Raw genomic sequence first — 15,969 nt, forward strand, 5'->3', positions numbered from 1 at the left:
TCAGGGGTGACATCACACGCCTTCAACCCTAACTCAATGACATTTGAAGAAATTTATACTAGAGATGCTATCAAGTAACAATGAGGCCTAGATTTTTCTTAACCCAGATTATATCTGCCAATGGAGAGAAGGGGGTTCCTGGGGACAATCCACTGGGTTCTGTGAATACACAAAACTGTGTGGAATTGCTCCTTCCTCACGAGAACCACAGCACCAAGGACCCCAGCTGCTCATTTGCAGATACCAACTGAGCAGTTAAAAAGGCAGGCGTGTGCCAGGGGCTAAGGTTAAACAAAAGCTGAATGAGGCTCAATCCTGGTTCCAACACACAAAACACTCTAACAGATGATATACATGCCTGCCTATTATATTATATAAAGTGAAATAAGTGTCCAGAAGTACCTGAGTGCTCATAAAGATGGCTTTTGAGATATACCTTGAAAGAAAGGTAAAATTTTAACAGAGTTGAAAGAGGAAGAAGAGGGGACATATGAGGACCTAAGGAGAAAAAAAAAACAAAAACCAAAAAAAAAACTCTTGTTTCTTTCTTTTTTTTCTGAGACAGAGTCTCGCTCTGTTGCTCAGGCCGGAGTGCAACAGCGTCATCTCAGCTCACTGCAACCTGTGCCTCCCAGGTTCAAGCGATTCTCCTGCCTCAGCCTCCCGAATAGCTGGGATTACAGGCATGCGCTGCCACACCTGGCTAATTTTTTGCATTTTTAGTAGAGACGGGGTTTCACCATGTTGGCCAGGTTGGTCTCAAATGCCTGACCTCAGTTGATCCACCCGCCTCGGCCTCCAAAGGTGTTGGGATTACAGGTGTGAGCCACCACGTCCAGTCAGCCCCTTTATTTCTGAAGGTGAAATTACAGATTAGTTAATATTTTTGCAGCATTTTCTAAATGTTTTATACATTTATATTCAGCTCCCAAAACACATACTGTACTATAGAGCTATCAAGAATACAAGTAACTTATACTTGAACTTGACACCTACACAAAAAATTCAAAAAAGGATGAATGACTTTAACAAGATGAGGATGAGGAAAGGCTGTGGAGTGAGTTTCAGATACATTGTAAGGGGAAAAAGCAAGTTGGAGAAGAATATATCCAGTATGCTACCCTTTTGGTAAGAAAATGAAAAATAAAAATACATGTGTGTCTGTATATAGGTATACATATCTGATTTTTCCAAAACGAAACATACGAAAGATAAACCAGAAAGTAAAACAATTAATTAACATACAGAAGGTGGGGTAAAAAGGGTGCGAGGGCAAGGAAACGAGTAGTGCTTTTCCGGGTACATTTAAGTAGTTTTGACTCGAATGATATTAATGTTTCACATATTTAAAAAATTAAATAAAAAATGGGAGAAGTCCTAAAATTAAACACAAACTTTGATAGTTGGGCATGGTGGCTCATGCCTGTAATCCCAGCACTTTGGGAGGCCAAGGCGGGTGGATCACTTGAGCCCAGGAGTTTGAGACCAGCCTGGGCAACATGGCAAGACCCTCTTGCTACAAAAAATTAAAATAAAATTAGCCAGGCATAGTGGTACGCACTTGTAGTCCCAACTACTTGGGAGACTGAGGCAGGAGGATCATTAGAGCCCAGGAGGTCAAGCTTACAGTAAGTCGTGATTGTGCCATTGCATTCCAACCTGGGTGACACAGCGAGACTCTGTCTCAAAAAACAAAAACAAAAAAAACCCAGAAAATAGAGCCAAGTGCAGTGATGTATCCTTGTAGTCCCAGCTACTGGGGAGGCTGAGGCAGGAGGATTTGCTTAAGCTTGATCACTTGAGTTCCAGGCTATAGTGCACTATGATTACTAACTCAATACTTTCCCATAAATTAACATTTTTATCACATAACCCTTTAGCCCCAGTATTGCCCACTGTGATCCATTCCACAACTTACTGCCAAGCTCCAGCCTCTTTCTGGCTCTTGGGGTAAGAGGATGGGTAGGAGTTTGGCGAGATTTGCAGGCGGAGTGCCTTGATTCAATCCTTTTGGCCACATGTTCTGCTGGGGTCCAAGAAGGGGTTTCTGCACTCTTACTCTTGGCTCCCACAGGTTTCTGGCACTTGGCTGCCCTCTCTTGTGGTTTATTCAACTCCGCAAATAGTTTTGAGGAAAGTGGCCTGAACTTCTTCTCATTCCAGGATAGTTTCACAAAGAGTGTCTTCTCATTTTTCAGATTCGTCGGTACCACATCCTTTGGGGCTAAAGGTATCACCTGAATTTAGGAAGTACAGATAAGCAGGAAGAGATAAGCCCCAAGAGAGCCAAGGAGTATTCCATCAGAGCTACAATTAAAAACATTTAAGTCCACATCTGTACCTAAAATGTTACCTTTCCAATCTAAAGACGCATAGACATGGTATAGCATATTGCTAGAAAAACACACAATAATGAATATTTACTGAGTATTTACTCATTTAATCATTAATGGCTTTAAAGACATCAATGAAATAAATAAATTATTCCTTTCATTTTAAAAATGTTTATTGTTCATCTCTCAATTCCTATTATTATCACCCTAGTTCAAATATGCATCCTCTCACTCCTGGGTTATTTTCACAGATTCCTCCTAGCTGATATTCTTATACCCTACCATTGCTTTCTTTTCCAGTCCATTCTGTTCAGCTATGCCAAGTTTCCCCACAAACTTATCTAAACATGCTCCCCTGCTCAACAGCCAATAATGGCTCCCACTGTAGCAAGACCAAATTACTTAAACTAATTTTTCAATGCCTTCTAAGATCTGGCCTCATTTTACCTACAGAGTGTGCAATACTCCTTGAAGTGGTCTTGTTACAGTCCTGCTATTCCCACCACTGTGCTCCTGCCCGGATGCTCCAAGCCCTGTGCCTCTGCGTATACTCATCCTGCTGCCTCAACTTTTGCATCTGCCTCACACCCCTTTAGCTTTCTCTCCTTCACTCATTTAACTCAAAGATAAATTAAGATAATCATGCCAGATGAGAGTCTCTACCCTAATGCTCAAAGAACCACATAATCAGCATACAACCACATCTCACATCACAACCTAATCCCATGTTGGGGAGCCTGAAGTCACTTCAGGAAAAACTCATAACCAGTGACTTACTTCAGCCTGCAAACCAGCCGCTCATTAGCACCTGATTTATTAAGAAATCCTGTCATACAAATTTGTCTGTAGCAACTAGCACTCTTTGTACTGATTTACTCAAGGTGCAGTCCTCATTTAAGCCAGCATATTCAGCCTCACAATGCTTTATGCATGCCACAGTCATAGCTAAATATAACATCCCCCTGAGATACATCTGCTAATTCCTGCTCATCCCTCAGGTCACAACCCAAATGTCACTTCTTGTAGGAGGCTCCTAACACATGATATGTGCTCCCAATAAATAGCTGTTGAGATGAAACAGACAGGCAAGCACAGAAGATGACAGGAAATAATGCATTCCCCATGGGGTATTAGAGCCGGTAATATTTCTGGGGTCATGAAGTTCAGGAGGCAGACAGAAATAAGCTTCAAGGTAGAACCAAGGATTGTGGCATCACCTACCCGAACAAGGCCAATGATGGTCTCTGCATTAATGTTGCTGTCACAGGCCGGGTAATCATACCAGAATATTTCCTGTGCACCAGGCTTCCGGCCCAACAAATGCCGTTTACAGGCAGGGACTTCACAGAATCGGACAAACCACTGTACTCGAGCACGTTTCTTAGGAGGAGGATCAGAATCTAGAAAGAATTCGGTGGAAAGGGAAAGGTTAAGACAACTCAAGGACACTTTACTGAGCAATTCCTATGTGCCAGACACTGTGCTTAGCCCTTGACATGTGTGGTTTTGTTTTTTGAGACAGAGTCTCTGTCACCCAGGCTGGAGTGTAGTGGCCCCATCTTGGCTCACTGCAACCTCTGCCTCCTGGGTTAAAGTGATTCTGCTGCCTCAGCCTCCTCAGTAGCTGGGATTACAGGTGCCTGCCATCCTACCTGGCTAATTTTTGTATTTTTAGTAGAGACGAGGTCTCACCATGTTGGCCAGGCTGGTCTCAAACTCGTGACCTCATGTGATCTGCCTACCTTGACCTCCCAAAGTGCTGGAATTACAGGCATGAGCCACCACCTCTGGCCGACATTTTTTTTTTTGCGTGACGGAGTCTTGCTCTGTCCCCCAGGCTGGAGTGCAGTGGCGTGATCTCGGCACACTGCAACCTCTGCCTCTCTGGTTCAAGAGATTCTCCTGGCTCAACCTCCCGAGTAGCTGGGACCACAGGCCTGTGCCACCACGCCTGGCTAATTTTTCTATTTTTAGTAGAGGTGAGGTTTCACCATGTTGGCCAGGCTGGTCTCAAACTCTTGACCTCAAGTGATCTGCCCGCCTTGGCCTCTCAAAGTGCTGGGACTATAGGCATGAGCCACCGTGCCTGGCCCAACATGTGTTATCTTTTTTTTTTTTTTTTTTTTTTGAGACGGAGTCTCACTCTGTCACCTGGACTGGAGTGCAGTGGTTTCTTCTCGGCTCACTGTAAGCTCCGCCTCCCAGGTTCACGCCATTCTCCTGCCTCAGCCTCCCTAGTAGCTGGGATTACAGGCGCCCGCCATCACGCCTGGCTAATTTTTTTGTGTGTTTTTAGTAGAGACGGGGTTTCACCGTGTTAGCCAGGACGGTCTCAATCTCCTGACCTTGTGATCCGCCTGCCTCGGCCTCCCAAAGTGCTGGGATTACAGGCATGAGCCACCACGCCCGGCGGATCCTTAATCCTTCTAATAACCCTACAAGGTAGGTACTACAGCTATCCCCCTTTTCAGGCAAAGAAATCAAGTGACAAGGACCTTAAAGAGTTTGTCAAAGGTCACATGACCAACTGCAGCAATCTAATTCCAGCCTACACACCCGCTCTTCTGGGATTGCTCCATTTCCTAATGGTGCTATCAGCCGGCAAAGGAATGACAAAAAGGCCTCTGAGAGGAGCTTCTCTAAACACAGGCAATGAACAAATAAAAATCAGTGACTATAAAGACAGCATCAAACAGCAGCAAAACAAAAATCTTAGCAAGAACTATAGCATCAGGCTGGGTGCAGTGGCTCACGTCTGTAATCACAGTACTCTGGGAGGCCAAGGCAGGCAGATCACTTGAGGTCAGGAGTTGGAGACCAGCCTGCCCAACATGGTGAGACCTCATCTCTGCTAAAAATACAAAAAATTGTCCAGGTGCGGCGGCTCACGCCTGTAATTCCAGCACTTTGGGAGGCTGAGGTGGGCGGATCATGAGGTCAGGAGCTCGAGACCATCCTGGCTAATACAGTGAAACCCCGTCTCTACTAAAAATACAAAAAATTAGCTGGGCATGGTGGCGGGTGCCTGTAGTCTCAGCTACTCCAGAGGCTGAGGCAGGAGAATGGCTTGAACCCGGAGCTTGCAGTGAGCTGAGATGGCGCCACTGCACTCTAGACTGGGTGACACAGCGAGACTGTCTCGAAAAAAAAAAAAAAAGAAAAGAAAATTAGCTGGGCATGGTGGCAGGTGCCTGTCATCCCAGCTACTTGGGAGGCTGAGGCAGGAGAATTGCTTGAACCCAGGAGGTTGAGGCTGCATGAGCTGAGATTGTGCCATTGCACTCCAGTCTGGGCGACAGAGCAAGATTCTGTCACACACACACACACAAAAGAATTACAGCATCAACTACTGAGATGACTTCTGGCAAATGCTTGCAATCTTCAGCTTTATTATTACAGCATACGATTAGTATCACTCCATACCAGCAATAGCTCCAACCGAAAGAACTCATTAGTGCCATCATCATCATCATCATCTCTTCCCTTCTTAGCTTTCTTCAGAGAAAGACTAAAGCCATCCAATGGAGCAGCAAGAGAGGATTCTAGAATCTATACACCGAAGCCCATGATTCTGATGTGCTGCCTCTACTGGACATTAGTTTGATGAGGTTTTTCTCCGTACTTCCAAGTATGTCAAAGAGAAAGTATGCCAAAAATCCCCCTTATCTATGTGCAGTACTATCCCCTTATCTGCTGAGGGTATGCATCAAGACCAGTAGATGCTTGAACCTGCAGATACTGCCACTAACCCTGTATATGCTATGCTTTTTCCTACACATACATACTGTACAGCACAGATACACTGGACAAAGGGATGACTCACATTCCGGGTAGGAAAGCGTGAGATTTCACCACATCACTCACAATGGCACACAATTTAAAGCTTATGACTTGTTTTTTTCTGTAATTTTCCATTTAATATTTTTGGACTATGGTTGTCGTCAGGTAACTGAAATCACAGAAGGTGAAACCACGGATAAGGGGGACTATAGTAATATAAAACATCTTTATCCACTCAGTCTATCAGTTCCTTCTCTTGGGCCTACAGACTACCACAGGATTACCTAATGACCATGTCCTTCTTCTGTCTCTTGAACGAGGCAGTTTTAGATAGTTTCAAATTGCTGTCTTCCTAATCCTCCTTGTGGAGCTGTGCCCTGCTCCCACATTTCTGTGCTCTCCTCTTGTTTTGCAGAGGGTTAGAAGGTCAGCAACTCAGCTAAGGCTTTCAATGTGGGCTTGTAGGCTCTGGTTGATGCCACCTTCCCTTTTGTTCCTCCAGCCTAGGGGCAGCAGTGGCTTCCTGCACTTACTCATCTCTGGGAAATGTCACCTTTTCTTCTAGCCTTTCCAACACTAACACACAAGTTCCTCTGGGTAAAATATCTTAAGTGTTTTTGTTTTCCCTGACTGAAGCCCCAATTGCGACACCTTCCAAATCCAACTTACCTCTTCACTTGTAATGAAGTAGCACTTGCAAAATATATTACTAACCTTCATTCCAAAACTAAAGGACACATCTCTATGATAGTGCAAATTACCTGTTTTTTCCTTCTCCCTAGTGCAAATTACCTGTTTTTTCCTTCTCCCTTCCTCCCAAATTCATCCATTCTCTCCATCCCCCCCAATTCTGCCTTAAAAGCCATGCTTACTCCCCAAAATAATGAAAAAGTTAAATTATTGAGCCTTCCAGTTCCATTTTACTCAATACTGCTTTGGTGAGTAAAGAAGTTTTCTAGATGGAAGAAGATGCAGCTAGTTCTTACATGATCCCACCTCAGTCTAATGTGCCCTGCACACTGCTGTGAACAAAAGAATCCACAATCTCCCCACCTCCCAATCATTCATGACAAGGAACGGTTTATTATTCCAGTCCCAAACTCACCATCTTCGAACAACTCAAGCAATTTAGCAACATACGGGTTTTCATCATCATCCCCTTCAATCAACACAAACTGTCCAATCTGGATGTGAATCTCGGTGGAACAACCTTCTGTTTTCACACACATTTCTCTAGGAAGTAACAGAGAAGCACATTAGGAAATAACTTAAAGTGGGTCAAGCTCTTCAGATCCCCTGGGCACACAGGAGAGCGCTCTCCAATCCTGATTTCTTTCTGCTGACCAACTCTCCTACTGGGAAACCAATTCGCCCAGTTGTATTTAAGAATAGGCAAAATGGGTTGAATGAATTGTTTTAGCTGAGTAATGAATCCAAAGGTCTTATTATGAACCCTAATTCCTCTCAGTTATTGACAAAGAACAACAAATGCTTCCCACAACAAATGTTTCCCAAGGCTGTCAAGCTGCCCAGTAACAATGTCAAATTGTCAGAGATCTCCAGGGCTGGGAAAGACACAGTAAAAACATCTATCATCTCGTTTTCATCAAAAGTTATATAGAACTCACCTTAAACAGACATGACATTATCCTACATACAAAATTTTATGAGCCTGCCATAATTTTGCTCCATCACTAACTGCTATATTTATCCCACCATCTTCTTGCATCAAACAAAACCCTCCTTACAATCAGTTCTAATCTCCTGTTCATTCATCATCAATCTGTAGTAATTAGAACAGGCTAGATACAAGCTGACTGTTTAGCTTGAGAAGCTGTTTTTCCAGGACAACCAAAGGACCTCATCACTCACCTATAGGTTTGGTAGCGCAGTTTTCGATCCAACAATGGCCTGCCAACCCACGAATAAGTTTTTCTGGTCTTCAGCCTTGTGGGGTAGTGTGCCATGGCTTCTGTGGAAGAGTCCAAACTCTGAGTTACCATGATAAATATTTGGTATTTATCTGATGGATTCTATGACATAGTCAGTCCCTGCCTTCAAATGAGGTCAGACTTATTTTCTGCCCCTGCTACACTCCCATACATTTTAGACTAAGAAAACATTTTATTTGAAGTCATGGTCTACAAAGATTACACACAGGCAATTTAGTATCATCTGTGTCCATCTTGTACTATGTCGTATCTCTTCTCATCCAGGAAAACAGAAAGGCCAATTCCTAAGAAATGAAACTATAACATTTAGAAATACTAGGAATAATGCAGAACAATAGGTGTAAAACATCTAACAAAGTGAAATTAAAAGACAGTGATACAGGGGTTGTAAATGTCTTCATGACACTTACAAAATGCACACAAGGATAAAACAGAAATACAAAGGCTGGGCGCAGTGGCTCACGCCTGTAATCCCAGCACTTTGAGAGGCTGAGGTGAGTGGATCACCTGAGGTCAGGAGTTCAAGACTAGCCTGGCCAACATGGTGAAACCCCCGTCTCTACTAAAAATACAAAAAGTAGGTGGGCGTGGTGGCAGGCGAATCACTTGAACCCAGGAGGTGGAGGTTGCAGTGAGCCGAGATCGCAACACTGCACTCTAGTCTGGGTGACAGAGCAGAACTCTGTCTCAAAATAAAAAAAGAAAGGTAGATGTTATTATCACTTCAAGGTGATAACTTGTCCTATCTTATACAGGATGGCACAGCCTTAACTCAAACCCCGAAAAGCCAGATTGCAATTACTGTGCTCTTAACTACTTCACCTTACAACACACTGTGTGAAACTGGATAATGTTAATATGTAACCGAGAGCTTGCTTTTGGTGTACTTATTACAATAAATCAGGCTTCCCAGCCACTGACTGAGCATTGTGGATTGGGCCTCAATTTGCTTACCTGCAAAATGGAGAAAATAGAATCTTCCTTTTATTCAACCAATATTTATTAAGTACGCATCGTGTGCCAGGCACTACTTTAGGATAATGGAAGATTAAGTGAAAAAATGCAAAATGGTAAATCCACTTTCCCACTACCTTAATCCCTTGCATTTATTTGTAAGGTACAGTGGTTTTATTTATTAAGTATCATTTGATGAATATTACGGAACTAACATATAATTCAAGCAAAATTTTGCATTCAATTTCGGCAGATTCACAAACCTCCTAAAGTCCACATATTGCCCTCCATTAAAGTTAAAAACTGTTGCAAAGGGACTTAAACCATTCTGTCATATTGGAAACTCCTTTGGCATTTCCAGCCCACCTAATACAGCAGAGAAGAGGGTACTATTATTCATGTATTACAGACAACTAGAATCGTATCTAATCATTGCAGTTTCACAAATAGACCAGGATAAGAATGCTTTTTCCAACTGTCACAGCAGAAGACTCTTCAATTCCAGGGTTAGACAAGAGAAGTAGAAAGGGGGCCACCAGACTTCTCTTCTGAAAAGGTGAATGACAGCCCAGCGGTTAGGAGCTCATCTGAAAAAAAGATCTGGGTAGGAGCCCAGACTCCTCAGTCACGAAAAGCGACCTAAGACACGTCCCTCTCTGGGCGCAATTTGCTACGTCCGTAAAATAGGGTAATAACCTCTGCTCCGCCTTCCCAGTAGTGATTCCTACACTATAGCTCAAAGGACGAAATAAGTAGAGTGCTTTACAAATGCAAATGGAGGGAAAGTCACCACTGAGCCTCAGGGTGCGGAGGGCAGGAACGCTCCTGCTTCTCGGCTGTTGACTTCCGCCTTCCCCCCCTGCAAACTCAGTTCCCTGCAGCGCGGGAAGCCTTTTAGGAATCGGAATGTGGAACACAGGAACGCTCTTAACAGTTTAGAATAGTGCCTGGCACTGAACAGGCCCTTGGTACATGTCAGCTGAAAGAATCAATGACTGAGTCTACAGAGAACATCCTCAGTTTCAGAGGTTGGGATGCGCCCTCCCCCGAGTCCCTGGCAGCCCGCGGGACGCCACACTCACCCGGCTCCAAAGCTTCCTCCGGCTAGCCGCAAGCCCTCCGTTTCCTACCGCCTCCGCTTCGAGAGCTGCGGGTGATGCGGCGCCTCTAACCTGCACCAGTAGGATTCCTTCTACAGCTAGGGGCCGAACGCCAGGACCAAAGCGTGTGTCTCGCTAGAAATGGAAAGAAGGTGGAAGGAGAACAGAAAATTTCGCGCCAAGCGGCGTGGCCCCGCCCCCAGACCGTCCCTTCGTTGCGACACCAACTAGCTCGCCCCGCCCACTCCGTACACCTAAGAGGGGCGCATGACGTACATCCGCTAACGTGCAGCCGCCATCATTGATTTGATCGGCGACGCGGGGCGCGGAAGCTCTTTGCACTGCGGTGTTTCCGGTTTCGAGATGGTCGCCTAAGCCGTTTAGTGAAACTTCTTCTACCTTTCTCCATTCCTCTAGGTGCTTTTTCTGAACCTGGATGTGATGCATTAAAGGAGCCAACTGAAATAGAATTGAAGGCATTCTAAAATGGCTAACCGTACAGTGAAGGATGCGCACAGCATCCACGGCACCAACCCTCAATATCTGGTGGAGAAGATCATTCGAACGCGAATCTATGAGTCCAAGTACTGGAAAGAGGAGTGCTTTGGCCTTACGGGTAAGTGGAAGCGCGCGGAGCGCCTCTCAGCCCCCTTGTGGCCCATTTCTCCTGACCGAGCGCCGGTAGGACTAGCGACTGGCCTCTGGGGGTGGTACTAGAGCGGAGTATGTCGATCATTCAGAAAAATTTGAGTGCCTGCTAAGTGCCTCGTCTTGTGTTGAGTATTAGAGACACAGATGAATCTGATAAGGTCATATTCTGAAGGGTGTTTCGGTTGGGTATTGTGAGTTATTCCGTATTTAATGATAGCAGGTTGGGTTGCAACGGTGTTAAGCTCAGGGATCCGGATATAACACTTTGACACAATCCGTTGAAGGTCTTTAAGGACCTAACGTTAATATGCCAGAAACCAAATTCATGATCTTACTATCCTTAGATCTGGGCCGGTTCCAGTATTTATAAATATCAGTGATTCAGAGAAGTCTTCCAGGTAATCTTCTGATTTGAATTCTGGCTTTAAATCCATGTCCTGTGACAATCTGTGGACCTTGAGCAAGTCACTTTACCTTTCTTAGCCCTCATTTTCCTTACCTGGAAGAACGTTGCTAGAACTTTCTTCATGACTTGTTAAAAAAGGTTAAGTGAGATAATATGGAAAACTTAGCAGGGTACCTATTTTATTATCTATTCTCAATGTATATTAGGTGTTGTCGTTAACTGTTATTAATACACATTCGTTCTCCTAATATTACACTGTTGATGTATATTTTGGAGAACCAAAGCTTGAACTAACTCCACTCCAACTAGGAAGAGCTTAGCCCTAACATGTCACTCTATTGTTTTTGTTTTTTAGCTGAACTTGTAGTCGATAAAGCCATGGAGTTAAGGTTTGTGGGTGGCGTCTATGGTGGCAACATAAAACCAACACCCTTTCTGTGTTTAACCTTGAAGATGCTTCAGATTCAACCCGAGAAGGATATCATTGTAGAGTTTATCAAAAATGAAGATTTCAAGTGAGTGCAATGTTCACTAGCTAATATAAGAGGTTTAATTTTGGCAGTTCAGAATTGGGCTTTGGTTAAGAGGGGTGTAGACAATGTATCTCATTTCTGCAGAGTTCCACTCCAGATTTTTGCTTTTGAGCCCTTCAGTTTGTATTTTTTTTGTTTGTTTTTTGTTTTGGAAACAGAGTCTCTCTGTGTTGCCCAGGCTGGAGTGCAGTGGTGTGATCTCGGCTTGCTGCAACCTCCATTTCCTGGGTTCAAGTGATTCTCCTGTCTCAGCCTCCTGAGTAGATGGGATTACAGGCATGTGCCATCACGCCTGGCTGATTTTTGTATTTTTAGTAGAGATGGGGTTTCACCATGTTAGCCAGGCTGGTCTTGAACTCCAGACTTCAGATGATCCCCTCCCCCCTGGGCCTCCCAGAGTGCTGGGATTACAGGCATGAGCCACCACACCCTGCCAAGTTTGTATTTTATCTGTTCTGATTGTATTAATCTTCTACTTTACTTTCTCAGTTTTGGTAATTTTTCCCTGAAAAAGGATTTCACAAATTCACTGAATATATATTAAGCAAAAGTGAGTGCCTGATATGTTGGTAGGCACTGGACGCTCAGGGGTGAAAATCAAACAACAAAAGGTGGTGGTTAAGAGGTGTAAGATCTGGGTTCACATCCAGATTTCTGTTGCCCATTAACTGTGACATTGGAGAGGTTACTTAATTTTCTAAACTTTGCTTATCTGTAAAATGGTGACTATAATATAAGAGTGAAAGAAGGTAATGCATGCAGATCTCTGAACACAGCACTTGCTGCATGGTAAACACCTAGAAAATGTCAGCTTCTCATTACCGTATTACCCATTCTCAAGGAAATCACAGGCAAGTATAGGAGACAGACATAATAGCTTCTTATGTGCCATGCTCTAAGGGCTTTGCATATAATAATTCATTTCACTTTCACAACAACCTTCTAAACTTTTAATCCCTATTCTACAGGAGAGGAAACTGAGGCACAGAGATTAAGTAATTTTGCCCAAGTTCAAACAGCTAGTAAGTGGCAAATCTGGCTTCAGAGTTCATATTCTTTGCTACAGTATTCTGCTTCTCGTACAAAGAAACTATGAATTTCAAAAGCCTCCTAGTTACCCAAGAGGAAATTTAAGTAGTTGGATATAGGAAAAATGGAAGAGGAATGACTCTTTTTGTTTGTTTGTTTGAGATGGAGTCTCTCTCTGTTGCCCAGGCTGGAGTGCAGTGGCGCAGTCTCGGCTCACTGTAAGCTCTGCCTCCCGGGTTCATGCCATTCTCCTGCCTCAGCCTCCCGAGTAGCTGGGACTACAGGCGCCCACCACTACGCCCGGCTAATTTTCTGTATTTTTACTAGAGACGGCGTTTCACCACGTTAGCCAGGATGGTCTCGATCTCCTGACCTCGTGATCCACCCGCCTCAGCCTCCCAAAGTGCTGGGATTACAGGTGTGTGAGCCAACGCCCCTGGCTGGAACAACTCTTATAAAGCATTAACAGCTAGAAAATACCTAACTTTTGTTAGGCACTTACTGTGTTTTCTGTGCTATACTTAGCACTTTAAATGCATTTCTTGTTTATATACCAAGCCATAAATTAGGTATAATTATCTCCATCTTACAAGGATTGAGAAAACACATGATTTGACCAATAGTGTCACAGAATTAGTAAATTATGGAGTCAGAATTTGAACCCAGATTACTTTTTTCCAAAACCAGCAGTCATGTTTATGTGTACTTCTTCCTGTATTGTTATTAAATATATCTTCTACTTTCTGTTTTAAAATTCAATATCTGGCCAGGTGTGGTGTCTCACACCTGTAATCCCAGCACTTTGGGAGGCCAAGGCAGGTGGATCTCTTGAGGTCAGGAGTTTGAGACCAGCCTGGCCAACATGGGGAAACCCCGTCTCTACTAAAAATACAAAAATAGGCCAGGCATGGTGGCTAACACCTGTAATCCCAGCACTTTGGGAGGCCAAGGCAGGCAGATCACCTGAGGTCAGGAGTTTGAGACTAGCCTGGCCAACATGGCAAAACCGGCCCCTACTTTTTTAAAAATACAAAAATTAGGCTGGGTATGGTGGCACATGCCTGTAATCCCAGCTACTTGGGAGGCTGAGACAGGAGAATCACTTGAACCCAGGAGGTGGAGGCTGCAGTGAGTTGAGATCGTGCCACTGACTCCAGCCTGGGCAACAGAGCAAGATTCTGTCTCAAGAAATAAATAAATAAAAATACAAAAATTAGCTGGGCATGGTGGCGGGTGCCTGTAATCCTCGCTACTCAGAGGCTGAGGCAGGAGAATTGCTTGATCTCAGGAGGCAGAGGTTGCAGTGAGCCAAGATTGTGCTACTGCACTGCAGCCTGGGCTACAGAGCAAGACTCTGCCTTAAATAAAATAAAATAAAATTCAGTATTTCTTTTATTCTTAGAGTAATCCTGTGAGATAAATAGGTTTTATTCTAGTTTTACTGATGATATATTTGAAAGTTGATCAATATGTGTGATGTTCCCACAGCCATAAATGGTAGCATGGGAACTTGAACCCAGGTCTCCATATTTTAGCTGTCTTTCTTCTGCTGCATTCTACCTCCACAATTGCAGCTTTCTTACCTGCCAAAGAGAAAAACATGTTTATCCACTACTGTCATGAGAAAAGCTAGTTGTAAAACTCAGGAACTTCTAGAATGGCCTGTTGTTTCACTGTCATCTGTCTATCAGGTATGTCCGCATGCTGGGGGCACTTTACATGAGGCTGACAGGCACTGCAATTGATTGCTACAAGTACTTGGAGCCTTTGTACAATGACTATCGAAAAATCAAGAGCCAGAACCGAAATGGGGGTGAGTATGGTGCTAAGTTTCCTGACTGTCATTTTTAAGCCAGTTTTTATTTCACTAATACTTCTACCTTTGCATTGTCATAGACAATGTGAATGCTCCTCTTCATCTACATTGTTACTGTCTCTATGCAGGTTTTCCCTTGTCCCTCATGGGAGTTTTCAGTCTGACTACTAGCTTCGTGTTGGCCTTACCCAGCCTGCCTCTGTCTGCCTCCCTTTCCAAGTGCATCTTATGTTAATCCCTGCCTTGCATCATATGCCCCCTTTACATGTGCTCCATCCCAAAAGATCTAGCTGCAGAATGGCTTCTCCATAAAAACCTTCCCCAGCCCTCTCAGACACAATTAGTTTTCCATATTTTACATCTTCACAGTTCTTTCTACTGTCCTCTCCTCTAGCACTGTAATTCACACTGCAGCATATAAGACTACTCATTTTTATACAGGAATCCCACTGAAAAATAAGTATATCCAAGAGAGGCAGCTCCATACCTTCTACAAAGAGATTACTTAATGTGTTAAGGAGGGATTCCAAGTAATGCAGTCAAAACCTTTTCTCACTTGGTGTCATAACAGAAGATAGGAACATTTACCTTTCCCCCTACATGTATCATTAAACAGTAGAAGGTTAAGAATTTGGGGCCAAGCATGGTGTCTCACACCTCTAATCCCAGCACTTTGGGAGGCCAAGGTGGGCAGATCACTTGAAGTCAGGAGTTTGAGACCAGCCTCGTCAATATGGTGAAACCCTGTCTTTACTAAAACTACAGAAATTAGCAGGGTGTGGAGTTGCACACCTGTAATCCCAGCTACTCAGGAGGCTGAGGCAGGAGAATCCCTTGAACTGGGAGGCGGAGGTTGCAGTGAGCCGAGATCACGCCACTGTATTCCAGCCTGGGCAACAGAACAAGACTCCATCTTAAAAAAAATAGAATTTGGTATTATACTTTAAACTTATTAATTCATTCATTGAATAAATACATATTAAGTGCCATTGACATGTCACATACTGTGCTATGTGGTGTAAATACCATGGTGAACAAGATGGACATGGTCATGGCCATGATGGAGTTATTTATTATTTTATTACGTAAAACTAAGAATTTCTGAGCCTATTGACATTTTAGGTCATACAATTTTTGTGTGAGGATTGACATGTGCATCATAGAATGAGTAGCAGTATCTCTAGCCTCTACCCACTAGATGGAAGTAACACCTCCTTCTAAGTAGGGGGATGGGCATGTGCAAAATTGCCCATGGTTGAGAACCCCAGAAGTAAGGTAATGTTTACCATGGAAGTTCTCAAAAGCTATATATGTGTGTGTATATACATATATGTATATGTATATACACACACACACATATATAATTTATATATAAATATGCATATATAATTATATATTTTATACATATATAATTA

The 15,969-nt window shown here is 43.5% G+C and overlaps 2 protein-coding genes across 3 annotated transcripts in view; one reads left to right on the forward strand and one right to left on the reverse strand.

The window, feature by feature from the left end:
• ORC1 (origin recognition complex subunit 1) overlaps positions 1–10,301 on the reverse strand; it is a 33,619-nt gene extending 23,318 nt beyond the window's left edge. The window contains exons 1-5 of one of the 2 annotated variants that reach the window (XM_032137027.2): positions 10,102–10,301; positions 7,986–8,082; positions 7,219–7,346; positions 3,555–3,733; positions 1,919–2,237 (exon numbers count right to left, since the gene is read on the reverse strand). In XM_032137027.2, the coding sequence (XP_031992918.1) occupies positions 1,919–2,237; positions 3,555–3,733; positions 7,219–7,346; positions 7,986–8,080 (721 nt within the window). In that variant the 5' untranslated portion in view covers positions 8,081–8,082; positions 10,102–10,301. Of the gene's footprint in view, positions 1–1,918; positions 2,238–3,554; positions 3,734–7,218; positions 7,347–7,985; positions 8,086–10,101 lie in introns of both variants that reach the window. The other variant, XM_032137026.2, reaches the window with a different exon arrangement.
• A 123-nt stretch (positions 10,302–10,424) lies between these two features.
• PRPF38A (pre-mRNA processing factor 38A) overlaps positions 10,425–15,969 on the forward strand; it is a 12,301-nt gene continuing 6,756 nt past the window's right edge. Inside the window, exons 1-3 of the mRNA XM_032137506.2 lie at positions 10,425–10,735; positions 11,532–11,691; positions 14,430–14,551. Coding sequence (XP_031993397.1) covers positions 10,606–10,735; positions 11,532–11,691; positions 14,430–14,551 — 412 coding nt within the window. The 5' untranslated portion in view covers positions 10,425–10,605. The remainder of the gene's footprint in view (positions 10,736–11,531; positions 11,692–14,429; positions 14,552–15,969) is intronic.

The sequence above is a fragment of the Hylobates moloch genome, unplaced genomic scaffold (assembly GCF_009828535.3).
Source record: "Hylobates moloch isolate HMO894 unplaced genomic scaffold, HMol_V3 SCAFFOLD_18, whole genome shotgun sequence".
In the NCBI taxonomy this organism is placed as follows: Eukaryota; Metazoa; Chordata; class Mammalia; order Primates; family Hylobatidae; genus Hylobates; species Hylobates moloch.